Source organism: Chelon labrosus, assembly GCF_963514085.1.
Source record: "Chelon labrosus genome assembly, chromosome: 6".
Lineage (NCBI taxonomy): Eukaryota > Metazoa > Chordata > Actinopteri > Mugiliformes > Mugilidae > Chelon > Chelon labrosus.
The window spans coordinates 6,961,456-6,976,383 of record NC_140342.1 but is presented as its reverse complement, the minus strand read 5'-3'; the positions used below and the strand labels follow the sequence as shown (position 1 = coordinate 6,976,383).

The window sequence follows — 14,928 nt, the reverse complement described above, 5'->3', positions numbered from 1 at the left end:
AAAGGATCTCAAACCAGCACAAATTGTGTTCACCCACCCAACTCTGTTTTTAGCTGGAAAAGAAAATTCAAAACTGTGGATGTGAAACTGCCCGATCTGACAACACTGCTGTTTTATGGAGCCAAGGTAGCAGTTTCCCACAGTCTGTGTGCTAAGTCAAGCTAACTGTGTCCTGGACATACGTGAGATAGCAGATCTCTGCAAGTACATGACTAAGTGTGCTGAACTGTTTCTCAAATTAACTTTAACCCTATATTTTGGTTAATGTAGGTTTTACGTTAGCTGTCATTTATTTACCATTCCCCGGAGGGAAATAAATAAAGAATTTTAAAAGAGTTGATGATATCATATGAACTTTATTTCACACTATAAGAGCTCTAAGACAAGTTTTGCAGAAGCTATGGATAAACATATTCATTTTCTTTTAGTTTGTAATAGAACTTATTTGAATTGCATGATCAGACAGAGGATGCTACAGCCATATATTAATATAATTCTGATCTCATGCTGCCGTCGTATTCAAACATTGTCCTAAAATGTATAAAAATGTATAAAAGAGACACAACATATGAGCCAGCCTTCTACAGGATAGACTATAAGGCTATAAAAACATTTAGTCACAGCCAAATACACATCAGCACACACTATGCATGCTTTAAATCCATCATCTATGGTAGCTCCTGAATGGAAATATTATCAAATATTCTTGGTGTCTTCCACCACTGTGATCTCTTCCTCAGGCTTGGCGGTCAGGACTGGATGAAAGAACTGGCAACACAAGAAGCAAAATGTTAAAATCATTTGTACAATGTGCCTACGGCTGAATGAGGAGTAAAGTGTGTACGGTGTGCGCTCGATGTGAGCTAATGCTTACAGTTAACGTGTCATATTTTTCCAGAAAGTTTTTGTACTTTTCAGGTGGCCGAGGAATCTCAGGGAACAGAACTTTGGTCACCCTGAAACACACAAACAAAACACATTTTCAAATCATTCTGCTGCCGACTCCACACGAAAAAATTACAAGAATTTCAAAACATGAGGTTGAGATATAGATGGGAATGACCCAAAGACGAAGACAACCTGTTTATCCTAACTAATGCAGGGAGACTTCTGTTTTCAGAAGAAGTCAAGGGTGAATGTTTTGCAGTTCTTAGAAAGAAAAAAGACACTCTAACTTCTCCTTTCTATTTCTTCAGTTTGCTGCCTCTGCAAACGTTGGGGTCAACTTTGTCTGTGGGCTGTGAATGAGTTGCTAGTCGAAAGGTTAGTCATTCAGTCTGGTGGGAACAGGACCTCTGATAGCGAACCAGCAGCAGCACGGCCAGGAGGATCATGGGTACTCCGAGAGAAATCAAGATGATCACCAGAGGGCTGACTTTGTAAGCTGACGGTTCCACCGCTATGGGGACACAGAGAATGTGATCATTGTACTGATGTCAGTGCTTTCAAACTTTGTGTATTCAGGCTTCCAGACTTGGTGACTCGATGATTCCAACAAAGTCTACTCACTGTCAATGGAGCTCCAGTCACTCCAGTAAGTAGATCCAAGGCAATCGTCATGTACTCTTGTCCTGATTCTCACGTTGTATTTGTGAGTGGGATCTGCCTTCGGCTTTTTATAGAACTGTTCGCCAATGATGATTTTGGGGCTTTCCTGTTAAGAAAACATTCAACAGTGGATTCACTCAGACTGTTCTTAGTGTAGACTACTCTGACTTTTTAAATCTTTTTAAATCCAGTGTTCATTATCCCTGTATGTGCAGTAGAAAATAAAACACTTTTAACAAAACAGCATGTGTTATTTTTGGAATAATCAGCATCCACGGGCATCTGCACACTCATACATACTGCACCTGATCATCTATGTACAGCTCGTTTTCGAAGCAGTCATCATTTAGGGTTGCTCTACTCTGCGGCCGAACCCATGTCACGTACAGGTCTCCGTCTCTGATTGATGCAGAAACGTCTGTGGGTGGAGACAGGACCTCTGCGGCACACACGACAATGCAAGAAGTCAAATTAATTCTGCACATCTGCAGTGGACTCTCTACAAAATACACACACACACACACATCACCTGAACCTTCTGCTTACCAGAACAATTAATTAAAGCACTGCCTGCATGTGCTAACACCACAACAAGGTGTCAGTCATTGGCCCATTGGAAGCAAATGACATAGAAATACTGGAACTACTGATGAAGAAAGTGGAGGGTTACAGCTGGAGAATAATTTTGAGGACAGATGAAACCCACTTATTACTTTGTTTGGTACCAAATTACTGTGAAACCACTGGGAGCCAAACTAAAATGAGTTAATGTGGTTATCAACACATTTTTGCACGCTAATATGCTATACTAAGATGGTAACCATTAGCCCTGCTAAACATCAGCAGGCTAGCATTCACATGTTGTGAGCATACAATAATGCTAGCCTTAGCATTTAGCATTGACAAGTTCAATTCAATTCAATTCAATTCAATTCAATTTTATTTATATAGCGTCAATAACAATACAAATCGTCTCAAGACGCTTTACAAAAACCCGGCCTGAAACCCCCAGAGCAAGCCTGAAGGCAACGGTGGCAAGGAAAAACTCCCTTTTAACAGGAAGAAACCTTGAGCAGAACCCAGCTCATATGGAGGGACCCATCTGCCTAAGGCCAGCCGGGTACAGACAGAAGAAAGAGAGAAGAGAACAGCAAAGAGAGAAGAGAACAGCAAGATAAACATACATCTGTCATAGATACACATATCTGACTAAAGTGTACATGTGGAATCTTATGATACAAACTGATGATGTTACATGACAGTTTGAAAATGTAAGAGGAATCATAGGCAGGTTGGAGAATTGTTCATTCAGGTAGGAGTGGATAACTGCAGGATTCCATGAAGACTAGGCAGGCTGATGAGACCACGACAACAGATGTAGTATGGAGCTCTACAGGAAACGCACAACTCCAGGCCAGAGATATTCACAAGAAGAGGAGGGAAGAGGGGGGGAGGGGGGGACACACACAGCAGTAAACATTCTACATAGTAATAGCACAGAATTGTATGACTAGTAGTATATAGGAAATTAGAGGGCAAGAGCTCTGTGCCAGAGAAAAGAAAGTGGAGGATGCGAGAGAGGAGAGAGAAGAAAGAAGGAGGACATGTGTTTGGTGCATCGTCCCCCAGCAGCCTAGGCCTATAGCAGCATAACTAAGGGATGGTTTAGTCCAGCCCTAACTATAAGCCTGATCAAAAAGGAAAGTCTTAAGCCTGACCTTAAAAATAGAGAGAGTGTCTGCCTCCCGAACCCAAACTGGGAGCTGGTTCCACAGGAGAGGAGCCTGATAGCTGAAAGCTCTACCTCCCATTCTACTTTTTGAAATTCTAGGAACCACAAGTAGGCCTGCACTTTCAGACCGAAGTGATCTGCTGGGATGATATGGTACAATAAGGTCTTTAAGATACGATGGAGCTAGGCCTTTAAGGGCCTTGTATGTAAGGAGGAGGATTTTAAATTCTATTCTAGACTTTAAAGGGAGCCAGTGAAGAGAAGCTAAAACTGGAGTAATATGATCTCTCTTGCTAATTCCTGTCAATGCTCTTGCTGCGGCATTTTGAATCAACTGGAGGCTTTTTAAAGAGCCAGACAGTAATGAATTACAATAATCCAGTCTGGACGACACAAATGCATGGCTAAATAATTTAACTTAGCATGAGGTTAGTGTAATCCAGGAAGCAGCAGCCTCGTACCATGCCTGTGTTAATATCACACGTATTTTCTACCGTGTAGGCTAACCCAAAGGACTCACACACAGTTAACAGTGTCTGTTTGTACATCATCTGATAAGATCTCGTTAATACAGTATTTCAAAAATTCTGCCCACATACAGATATTAAGCATTCACTTCTCCACTGACACCAGCAGATCGTTTTATTTTTAATGGCAGTGTTTGTCTGGGGGCATTACCTAGGTTGTCCATTTCGTACAATGAGGTGTAAGATGTCCACATGTCATTGTGGGACATGTTACAGTGGAGGATCACTTGAAGGAAATCAAGATTGTTGAGAGTCCAAGACGCTGATCCGACTGTTTCCACAGAGGAATGTTTCATGGACTGAATTGTTGAGTTGTCATTACAAACACTGGATGAAGAGACAGAGAAAAGGATTTACACTCATGAATACATTCCTCTCCTCTCACTGATCTACTACACTCAGACGTGTCGCAGTTTGGAACTGATCAGTGAATTAATCATTGCTGTATAGAAGAAACCTCTCTATATTTAGCATAGACTGGAACAGTTCTTATGAAGGTGTTTCATCTGCTTCTTTGAGAGGCATTCATGTTAATAAATATCCATCAAAAATATGGCATCCATATGTAGCCTACATGTAAAGATGGTGTCATCGAGACAAAAGAATACCCGACAGATACGGAGAGATGAGCATCCTTCTCTGCAGTGTGGAACGACCAGGAGCAGTTGAGTTCTTTTGATGGATAAAGTAGGCAGATCATTTTTTCTCCATCTGTCATTTCGACAGTATGGATAAATCCTGTAGAATCCTTCTTGTAGAGCTGAAACCAAATCACAAACACGAAGAACAAAATACAGAAAATAAAAAATTACATTTTTTTTTTGAGCAGCCGTTTTATTTTATCAATGCTATCTTCATAAACTGAAACAACACTTTGAGTCTCACCTCTCCACTGTCAATTTCCACATTGCAGATATCGGAATTGTTGCCCTCTGCCACTGTTATAAGAAAACACAGATGTAGAGTCACACCATAGGGGCAAGGACAATTATAATCTTAAGTGCTCGGGTTCTAACTATATAACACAGGGTACACATAAAAAAGTACACGTCAACCATTTTCATCTGCAGTACACCATGTTTGTTTTCTTAAGCTGGGTGAGGAGGAAGCTGATTTGTATTGAAGGAAAGAGGAATCAATCTGTAACACCAAGCTAATGAAAACATAAAACTGAAAACCCTGAATAAAACTTACTCAAGGAAAATGTGCAACATATTTTAACAGCCAAGTGTTGCTCATCAACTAAATAGTTATAATAAATGTGTCAAAAGACCACCTACCATTATGTGGCCCCAACAAAGCCAGCAAACTGGGCCAAAGTATTGGAAGAACAGGAAACAGCTTCATAGCCAAACTAGGGGTTTCACACATACACACAGAAAGACACAAACACAGATGTAGATAAACAAATAATGAGCGTGTAGCTTTTGGTCACATACAGTAAGCACAGAGAAGCTGTGGTATAGCACACTCTAAGTTATTTCCTGGCTTTATTATACTTCCCCTTTTCAAGCACTAGAAAGATTGCCAGTAAGACCTCTCATAGTGGGCATATGATCAACCATAAAGAAACTTCTTTCTTCTCACATTACTGCTTGTTCACTATTATTAGACATTCACCTTTGAGTTTTATCATAAACATTTCCACTGCCCACATATGTTTTTACATTTTCCACAAAAAAAGGGAGAATCAATGACTTATCAAGGCTTGGCATTGTTTACACGTTCAGATCACTCAGGTATATATGCTACGATTTCTCGAACATGAATGGACATACCCAGGATTCTCTTCTCTGGGTTTAAGCCCCCTCATGAACCAAAGCTAACACAAAAGGAGCTGTGCTATAGTAAGATTGTTGTAAATGACATTAATAAGAAGCCATTACCTCCTGCTGTCCCTCCACTCTCGCTGGCCGTGTTCTCACTGCTCTTACTGCCAGAAGACAATGACACATTTCTGGGGAAAGAAGAAGCATGACGTCACGTACTGTACAAAGCTTCAGGAAACTAAAGGTTCCTTTCTGTTTCTTTATTATTAACCTTCTTCACACATGCGCATGCCGCAAGGTTAAAACGCCTTTTCTTTTCTGGTAAAACGGCAAGCAGTCTTTTATTGGCAAACAAAATAGAAAGTGGACACAGTTAAAAGAAGGCAGAATCTTTACACTTGGTATGTTTTTGTATAGGCTACAGTCACTGACTGATTTCTTACGTCCACGACAATATAAATGTATCTTTTTTCCTCATGCTGCAAAAAACAAACAAACAAAAAAAAGGACAAAAAGAATATAGAGACACATTTTGTACAAGACTCAATAAACTCTTTCTTTTAATGGGGGGGGCAAACATTTTTGGTATTTATTTAAAACTTCCTTTTTTATGTGCAAAGATTTACACCTTCGTCTGTTTATTCTGTGTTGTGGGTGTATCTGTGTCAGTTAGTGTCAATTGGTGATAAGTGACAGGGTTTTCACTTTAGTTAAGTTGAAGTTTAAAACAACTGATCGTGACTAGATGGTGATTTATGCCAGATCATATAAATACCGATAACGGAGTGTATTTACAGTTGTACCGTACAAATGCTTCACTTTGCAGCAAATCATTTTTCATCATTAAAAGTGAAATTATTCTGAAGTATTTAAAATGTGTTAGTCATTTCCAGTTCATGGAAAATGACTAATTGTTTTCGAACAAAAATAGGTAAAAAAAAAAATTTTTTTCATAAGGTGACAATTTCCATTAAATTTGTGTATTCAGTGTTCACTGTCCTTCATGCCGTTTCTTAGTGCAAATCTCTATAAGAGTGTGGCTGCGGCCACAGTATCATTGACTTGGATATAATATTATTGAAATGTCTAAATCCAAAAACAAAGCTGAAACCAAGGAAACTGGGCTTGATGTGTTTTCTTAAAGATGTTTCACCATTTTGATTTTTATTGGAAATGTCTGTGGGTGGTGCCCACCTGAACTATTCATTAATGACCTGAGACGCAATGTGTGAAAGGGGGTGAAAGTTTCCGGGGTTAGATGTTAAGACTTTGTTGTGTCCCATTTACCAAGGGGAAACCCCCTTGGTGAACTTACTTCACTCGTCTTTCAAACCATCTGTCCTTTCTGGCTAAAATGTCTGTGTTGTTGTCCTCAAAAGATCGTCCCTTGATCTTCAGGTGTACTGTAGGAGTACACCTACACCTACTGTAGGAGTACACTGCTGACTTGAAATGCTGTTTGTTACGATTACAGGTGAGTAGCTGTCACTAGAGAGACCATACACAAGAAAAAAAAGAAAAAACCAAATTACCCATCAGTCTCTTAGACTCTTAAACTCGTGCACAGTTTCTTTTTGTAAGTGCAATGTCTCCCAAGTGTTTTGTCTGTTTTGTACTATTGGTCTGTCTGCACTGGCTACACCATTTGCTGTACTGTTTGCACTGTTTTGTATTGTCAGCATAAGCTTGCACGCATGCACTTTATGCTCAGTCCCTTGTGTTATAGTTAGTCCTATGTCTTTATATACCTGCCATGGTTGTAATGACAACAAAAACATCTTTTTTTTCTTTTTTGAGAAGAACACACTTGGATGAGTGGTGAAACGTCTTCAAGAACACCCCACAAGTCCTGTTGACTTTGACTCAGCTTTGTTTGTTGGAAATAAAATCTAAAAAAAAGACGTTCACTAACTCGGAACCGAATCGTGAGAGCTTCGAATCCTAACCATTAAATAGTAAAAATTGTTTAACTAATTAATTGGGCCAAGATCTTTTCGAACATCCCGCACAATGAGACAACATACACCGATCAGCCACAACATTAAAACCATTGACAGGAGAAGTAAATAACATTGACCGTCTTGTGACAATCCAGTGTTCTGCTGGAAAACTTTTGGACCTGACATTCATGTGGCTATTACTTAGACATGTACCACCCAACTAGACCAGACCAGACACCCCCACCCCATAGCAATGACACTCCTTGATGACAGCAGCCATCCCCAGCACGGTTACACACAAATACTGTTTAGGAACAACTCAAGAACAGCACAGTGGTGTTGACCTGGCCTCCAAAGTCCCTACATCCCAAACTGATCAAGTATCTGTGGGATCCACAGAGGTCCCTCCCCTCAACCCATAGGACCCAAAGGACCCCCACTAACATGATTCTGTTGCCAGACACCACAGGACACGCTCAGAAGGACCATGTCCATTTTTTGAGGAGTCACAGTTGTTTTGGAGGCACAAGGGAGACCTACACAGCATTAGGACGGTAGTCATTATGCCTGATCAGTGTACAGGTCACAGCCTGTGATCCTCACTGCACTGTTAAGTATTTTCCTGTAAAATAACGGAAAAGAACTGGCAGCAGGGTTGCCATTATGTTACTATAAAATTAACATATTTTTACTGTCACTAGAATTTACAGTTCTGTACTGTTATTGAAAAATACAGCGTTTACTGTTTGTTAAGATTACTTTCACAATATTTTACAGTCAACTGATTTGTTTAAAAATACATTATCAGTCTTCACAAAATCTACAAACTATGTGCTTTGTAAAGAAAAGATCAGCATGTAATTGCACTGTCGGTGAGAATAACAGGGATTCAGACTTCTACCCTGTAAGGGAGAGAGAAAGAGGGTGAAATTGAGAAGGAGAAAGAATTAAAGCAATAAGACAAGCTGGTGTCTTTGTGTGCATGTGTAATGGGATTGAATAATCTCACCATTTTAAATGTCCATGAGTCTTCTCAGCAGAGTGGATACATGTGGGTTGACTGTTGCCCTCTTTTTGCTGGTGGCTTTGCCAGTGTATTTGGACAAGACTTTGCCATGTCCAGCCTTGGTGCCTCACTCAGGATTTATACCAATGAAGCGCCTGAAAAATAATAGTGTCTCTTCAGACATTGTAAAAATCAAGTTGTGTAACTCACAATCATCTGTGAAAATGTAGCTAGCTACTGAATCATTCTGTCAGGCCATGCACATATTCAGTAGGCTGATGAAAACAAACTGAAAACTTCGGCAATATACTTTGCACCAATTTACAAATGAAATAAAACTGCTACTCACCAAATAATTTGCTAGATGCGACGGATAAAGAGAGGAACAGATCCAGCTTCCCATGTGTAGTTTAGGTTAAATTTCCCAGAATGCAAAAAATACAATATGATACCGTGATTTAGAAGGTTTGGATGAATGATTAGTGGTAAAATGCTGTATTTTAGGAAAACAGTATAGTTCTGTTAAAAGAACAGTCAATCACCAACATTTCACAGTTTTTTGTTTGTATTAGTGACAGGTTAATACTGCTGTAAATTAACAGCAATTGCTCATATTGCTAATGCAGAAGTTCTCTGATGACTCTGCAGTGCTTGGGTGTATTAGTGATGGACATGAGGAGGAGTACAGGACACTGACCGGAGACTTTGTAAAGTAGTCCCAGGTAAACCACCTACTCCTGAATGTGGACAAGACCAAGGAGCTGGTCATTGACTTCAGGAGGAAGAGGACACCAGCAGTGCCCCTCACCATCCAGGGCCTGGATGTGGAAGTAGTGGACCACTATAAGTACCTGGGCGTCCACATGAACAGCAGACTGGACTGGAGGGACAACAGTGATGCTGTGTACAAGAAGGGACTGAGTAGACTCTACTTCCTGAGGAAGCTTAGGTCTTTCAATGTATGCAGCAAGTTGCTGGAGATGTTCTACCAGACTGTTATTGCAAGTGCCCTGTACTTTGCTGTGGTTTGTTGGGGGAGCAGCACCAGCAAAAAGGACATAAGTAGGATCGACAAATTGATCCGAAAGGCTGGTCATGTCATTGGCAGTGAGTTGGAGACGTTTGTCTCAGTGAGGGACAGGAGGACACTAGACAAACTGCTCTCCATCATGGACAATCCGTCACATCCACTACACCAGACAATAGAGGGGCAGCGGAGCTCATTCTAAAACAGACTGATCCAGCTCTGCTCCCACACTGAACGCTACAGGACTACTTTCATACCATTCTCAGTCCAGCTGTACAACAACTCACCTTTCTGTAACAGATAACTCCATTGTTAGTCATGGTAATGGACACTATTGCACCTTACTATCATCCCTGTGTATATAATATATATTCTTCCATCTCTGTTTCTTGTATATTTGTCTATATACTAATATGCTAATTTGTACATTTTGCTTATACTATTTTATTTTATTTACTAGGTTTTATTTACTTATTTTTATTTTATTTTATTTAATCTTCCTTTTATCCGTGGTTCTTAAGAGTGTTACTGCTACTGTGACCAAGCAATTTCCCTTGTGGATGAATAAAGTTTATCTAAGTCTAATAGTGTGGTTACTCGACTATTCTTCCACTAGGTGGCAGGCGAGCACCACATATAGAGAGCCGAAGTCCCGCCCCCTCTACTTCCGGGTTATGGGACCTATCGTTCGAAACAATAGGCGCGTTCGACTTCATGCAGATCTGTGCAGATCTGACTTGACGTGATGCATGCTGGGTTGTCATGCTCATAGATCTCGAATATGATTGGTTAAAATGAACTTGTTCTACCCAGCATGCATCACGTCAAGTCAGACTCAGACAGATCTGCATCAAGTCGAACGCGCCTAATATGAACGGCAGTCTATGGCGAAAGATAAATTATTTTCTGGTCCCGATCGACTTGTGCCTTGGATTATACATATGTTGTTTTTCAGAATAAAAAATGATTTTATATGTCAAGAATGTCACAGTTTGTCGCAAGATAGTTCAGTAAAACGCTACGGAAAATACGTAATTAAACGAACTACAAGTCCCGCATGCTGGCGCGTACAGAACCGACCAAAACTCCCTTCGTGTAACTACAGCTCTCGACATGACCCGATTTATAATGACTTTCACCTCGTTTGATGCTTCTGCCTTCGTCCTGGAAGAAGACGGTAAAGCTCAACAAGGAGACAGCCATAGTTCTCTAGGGATCTCTAGAGAGATGTAGTTCACTAAGCGATCTCATACAAAACCTAATGTTGTTCAGCTTATTTACGTCAAATAATTTATCTCTTGACGTGAAAAATTATCTTTTAAATTCACACACATCATATGTGAAATTCATGCCACAATTCGAACGGGACCAGAAAATAATTATTATCTCTCCATAGACTGCCGTTCATATTTTTTCGAAAGATAGGTCCCATAACCCGGAAGTAGGGGGGCGGGACTTCGCCTCTCTATACCGCACTCCGTTTCGAATTCAGCAGTACGCGGGATATATCCGTGTACGAGAGGTAAAAGTGAAAGCTGCCTTGTTCGTTAACTACCAACAGAAAACAGGAAACTATTGTCTAGAGTTAAGACCGTCTAACGACGAGGTAACAACGTGTCGTGTGATAAACTGTTTATTATGCTGTATTATGCTGAGTTGAGAAGTCAACATGTGGTTCTTTGCCTCTTATCGCCTCTAAAACAGGATGGCCGCCGCAGACACAATACGGAAAAACAAAACCGCCATTCAAATTATTTTGTGCGGAGACCACAAGTTTATCCTCAACAAGGTGTTTGAGAAGAAGGTGATAACTCGCCGGGAGTACACTAACCTTAAAAGCATCAACAATGTGAACGTGGAGGGGCACGTTGTCGAGCTGGTGGATAAGATCATGAATAAAGGAGAAACAACGTGCCGAGATTTCTTGGACCTCCTGAAAACTGACGAGGATATTAATTCAACTTTCCCTGAGCTGAAGGACATTCAACTGAGCAGCCCTGGTGTTCCATCAAGGCCTGTTCACGCCTCTCCATCTCACAGTGGTAGGTTAAACCGGTTCTCTGTAGTCTGTTTGACATGAAGCAAACACAGTTATGTTATCCAGTTGTGCTTCACTCTGTTCTCCTTAGATGTTCCGTCACAAGACAGCAAGAGCCAAGGGGATGTGAGTTCATATGCTGCACATTGTATTATATTTAAAAATGATTTCTCGTTTTCTGTGGACATATAGAGCTCCGGGCGTCACGTTGCCACATTGGCATTAAAACTAAATGAACAGCAGTTTTAGTGATGGGCAGTTCTCAAACGGTATATATATGTAGGCTACTGGTGAATATTTTTGAAAATTGAGAAAGATCTGATGCCTCGGCTTTGACGGGCTGGTGCGATTTCTTCCCTCGTATCTGCTCTGTTCACCGCTGTCTGCTGTCTTACTCGGTCAGAGCCCTCCCCGCTTTCACATTGATCCTCACAGGCAAAAAATCATCGGGTTGACACGGCTCTCACTTGATGGGAATCGGATCGTCTGATTCACTACCAAGCATCTCTCTTTTGAGCATGGGTCTTTTGAGAATGACACATCACTGTGCACTTTAAACAAATAGAAATTAACCAATACAAGGCTAAACCCGACAGATTATATATCACGGACCCGTATCATGCCCCATGCGGTTTTTTCGAGCATTAATAAACAGCCGGCGCTGACAATGTTCCTGACCTGCAGTATTCGGATGGAACATTGTCAGCGCCGGCTGTTTATTAATGCTCGAAAAAACCAACTACCTCATTAACTTTCCTAAGTTCGTCCTACTCCGGAGAGTCACTGAAAGAATACATCGAAGAATTTTTCTAAAGGAGCATCACCCTTGTAATCCACATTATAAACATTAGCGTAATTGCCTTTCTGAAAAGAAATCTGTTGGACATCGATAAAAACATGCTCAATAAACGAGACATTACACTTGGAAAAGATTGGATTCTATACCTGATATAAAGTGATGGCTACACAAGCGAAATCCGTTTCTTGAGGGATCCCACTGCTCCGTTTTCTCGTGCCTGCTTCTCGTGCGTTTTATTGCAGTCATCCACATCTGCCGTTTTGCGGGATCTTTGATCTTTGATTTCCCCTTTGCTTGTCCCCGACTATTCTGGCATCCTGAGGCACAACAGCTGTCTACCATTTTTGGATGTGAACAGTAAAAGGACAAGTTAGTTGCTGTTGTGAACCGAATAATTCGAAAAGCGCGCTTTTCTGCCAATATGACGGTGTTGTGATTGTTGGTGCGGGGTTACGTCATCTAGCCTACCGGAGCTCTATTCTTGTTTCCCGTAGTATCACACGGAATATTATCTTTGTAATATTGCACAGTGTGACATTAAAACAACTTAAGATTGTCATGTTAGCGTTTAAGTCTCTCTGTTTGTGACATTATTTTAGGATGACTTCTATCAACTGAAGAGCCAGCCTGTCGGCCTCTGTGTCATCATAAACAACGACAATTTCACGGGGGCCTCAAAGAGAGATGGAACGGACAAAGATGCTCGTATGTTGACTCTTTTGCTCCATTGTCTTGTGTGTTGCTGCGTGACACGTAACTACTTTTATCCTTTATTTGACCTTCCTGCAGAAAGCTTGGCAGAGGTGTTCAGCTGGCTTGGATTCAGAGTGCTGATGTGTAAAGACCAAACCAGGGACCAGATGACTCGCACTCTGAACTTCTTTGCTTCTCTGACTGACCCCACGCAGCTGCAGGGGTTCAGCTGTGAGGAGTGGTCTGGCAGTGGATTCACTCATCCTCAGCAGGTTCTTAAGCATGGCGATGCATTCATCTGCTGTATTCTGAGTCATGGAGAAAAGGGTGTGGTGTTGGGAATTGACAAAAAGCCCCTCTCGATCAAAGAAATTACTAGCACCTTCGAGGCAACAGACCAGTCTGCTCTCTCTGGCAAGCCCAAAGTGTTCCTGATCCAGGCCTGCCAAGGACGTGAGCCACAACATGGAGTGTTATTAAGCAACGAGGAGGCTGATGGTCCTGGTTCAGAATTCATCCCTGTGAAAGGCGATTTTCTGGTCGCCTATGCCACTGTTGAAGATCATGTGGCTTATCGAAATCCTTTAGCTGGCAGCAGGTTTGTCCAGTCTGTGTGTCAGCAGCTATGGGAGCGCTGTCCCACGTAAGTATGTAATTCAAAATATTCTGTGGTGAAATATCTTAAAACATCCTCAATACATTTTGTATTTATAATTTCACTGTAATCTATGTTTTTAGGGGTGAGGACGTCACCAGCATCCTCCACCACGTGAACAAGCAAGTAGGTCAAAAAGGAACTGATGCAACCAAGCAAATGCCTGAAGTGAGATTCACCATGAGGAAGAAACTTGTGCTGTCACCACGTCGCAACTGAAGCTCAATCAGCACAAGTCATGTAAACGCAGCATACTCTGTCTTTTAACTCAGAGGGATACTTTCTGAAATTTTCAACCTTTTGTATCATTTTTAATCTTTTATCAATGTAATAGTAATTTCACACTCCCATTTACAGGTCTCACAATAAATTACACATGTCATGTACATTTATATACATTAAATAAAAACCTAAAACTTATCTGAAAGCAATACTTTTCAAAACAGCTTTTCTATGGCCTCGGCACCTCGTATTCTATTTTTATTCTATTCTATTTTTTTGTATCTTCTGCATCTCGCACTGTTGTTTCCTGCCGCTGTAAAGCCCTAATTTCCCCACGGGGATGAATAAAGTCTTATCTTATCTCTTATCTTATCTCTTATCTTAAACGTGATTCACATTGATATTCTAAACCAAACAGAGCTATTGTACAGTCATATGGAAGTAAACTAAATATGAATAAAGTTGAACACAATAATTCTATTACATAATAATATGTATTTGTGAGCATGAAACATGTGAATAGCATACCTGGGCAGGTGCTCAGAGAATGTGCAGATCAGCTGGTTTGTGTTCTGTGAGAGACAACTGGTCAAAGCATGAGAATATTCAGGTGGTTTAAAAAAAAAAAAAAAAATGATTAACCCAAGAACGCAAAAAAATAAAAATAAAAAATAATTCTGGACCCATAAAAGAGGTCAAATTAACAGAATAACTCATCTGTAACTGAAAAAAAAAAAAAAACAACAACATACTGAAACGAACTCAACAAACAGACCTAACAAAATGAACACAATGGGGCACATATGTTCTGTAGTGGCTGATCAGACCACATAGACACACTAGGGCAGGGCAGGGGGGCCCATTACGTTGATTGCGAAGGTAGTGCGGGTACATTGCGTGCCATTGAAATTATTTTTTTCGATGTTAGTCCAATCATTTATCTGTTGCACATCCAAAACAAACAACAGGACA

General features: G+C 40.7%; 2 protein-coding genes across 4 annotated transcripts; one reads left to right on the top strand and one right to left on the bottom strand.

Annotated features, from left to right (window-relative positions):
* Positions 1-340: 340 nt before the first annotated feature.
* On the bottom strand, positions 341-6,108 carry LOC311489926 (interleukin-5 receptor subunit alpha-like). 2 transcript variants are annotated; one of them, XM_084547237.1, is made up of 10 exons: positions 5,694-6,108; positions 5,088-5,161; positions 4,693-4,745; positions 4,416-4,567; positions 3,959-4,134; positions 1,854-1,987; positions 1,510-1,654; positions 1,294-1,399; positions 875-956; positions 341-768 (listed from the first exon to the last, which is right to left on the bottom strand). In XM_084547237.1, exons 2-10 carry the CDS (start codon positions 5,152-5,154, stop codon positions 697-699), a joined length of 987 nt encoding a protein of 328 aa, XP_084403363.1. In that variant the 5' UTR covers positions 5,155-5,161; positions 5,694-6,108; the 3' UTR covers positions 341-696. The 2 variants fall into 2 exon arrangements, with proteins under 2 accessions (XP_084403363.1, XP_084403362.1); XM_084547236.1 differs by having other exon boundaries at positions 5,088-6,108.
* Positions 6,109-10,077: 3,969 nt separating this feature from the next.
* Positions 10,078-14,311, top strand: LOC311489149 (caspase-8-like). Of its 2 annotated transcripts, none has more exons than XM_084546098.1 (6): positions 10,078-11,071; positions 11,254-11,591; positions 11,679-11,713; positions 12,986-13,091; positions 13,176-13,722; positions 13,818-14,311. In XM_084546098.1, exons 2-6 carry the CDS (start codon positions 11,255-11,257, stop codon positions 13,951-13,953), a joined length of 1,161 nt encoding a protein of 386 aa, XP_084402224.1. In that variant the 5' UTR covers positions 10,078-11,071; position 11,254; the 3' UTR covers positions 13,954-14,311. The 2 variants fall into 2 exon arrangements, with proteins under 2 accessions (XP_084402224.1, XP_084402223.1); XM_084546097.1 differs by having other exon boundaries at positions 10,078-11,155.
* Positions 14,312-14,928: the final 617 nt, after the last annotated feature.

Coding starts and splice junctions, on each gene's coding strand:
- LOC311489926 (XM_084547236.1), bottom strand. CDS start 5,178: ATGTGTGAAACCCCTAGTTTGGCTATGAAGCTGTTTCCTGTTCTTCCA. Junction 4,568..4,692: donor TGGAAATTGACAGTGGAGAG/GTGAGACTCAAA, acceptor ATTTGGTTTCAG/CTCTACAAGAAGGATTCTAC. Junction 769..874: donor AAAAATATGACACGTTAACT/GTAAGCATTAGC, acceptor TTGTGTTGCCAG/TTCTTTCATCCAGTCCTGAC.
- LOC311489149 (XM_084546098.1), top strand. CDS start 11,255: ATGGCCGCCGCAGACACAATACGGAAAAACAAAACCGCCATTCAAATT. Junction 11,592..11,678: donor CGCCTCTCCATCTCACAGTG/GTAGGTTAAACC, acceptor TGTTCTCCTTAG/ATGTTCCGTCACAAGACAGC. Junction 13,723..13,817: donor CTATGGGAGCGCTGTCCCAC/GTAAGTATGTAA, acceptor CTATGTTTTTAG/GGGTGAGGACGTCACCAGCA.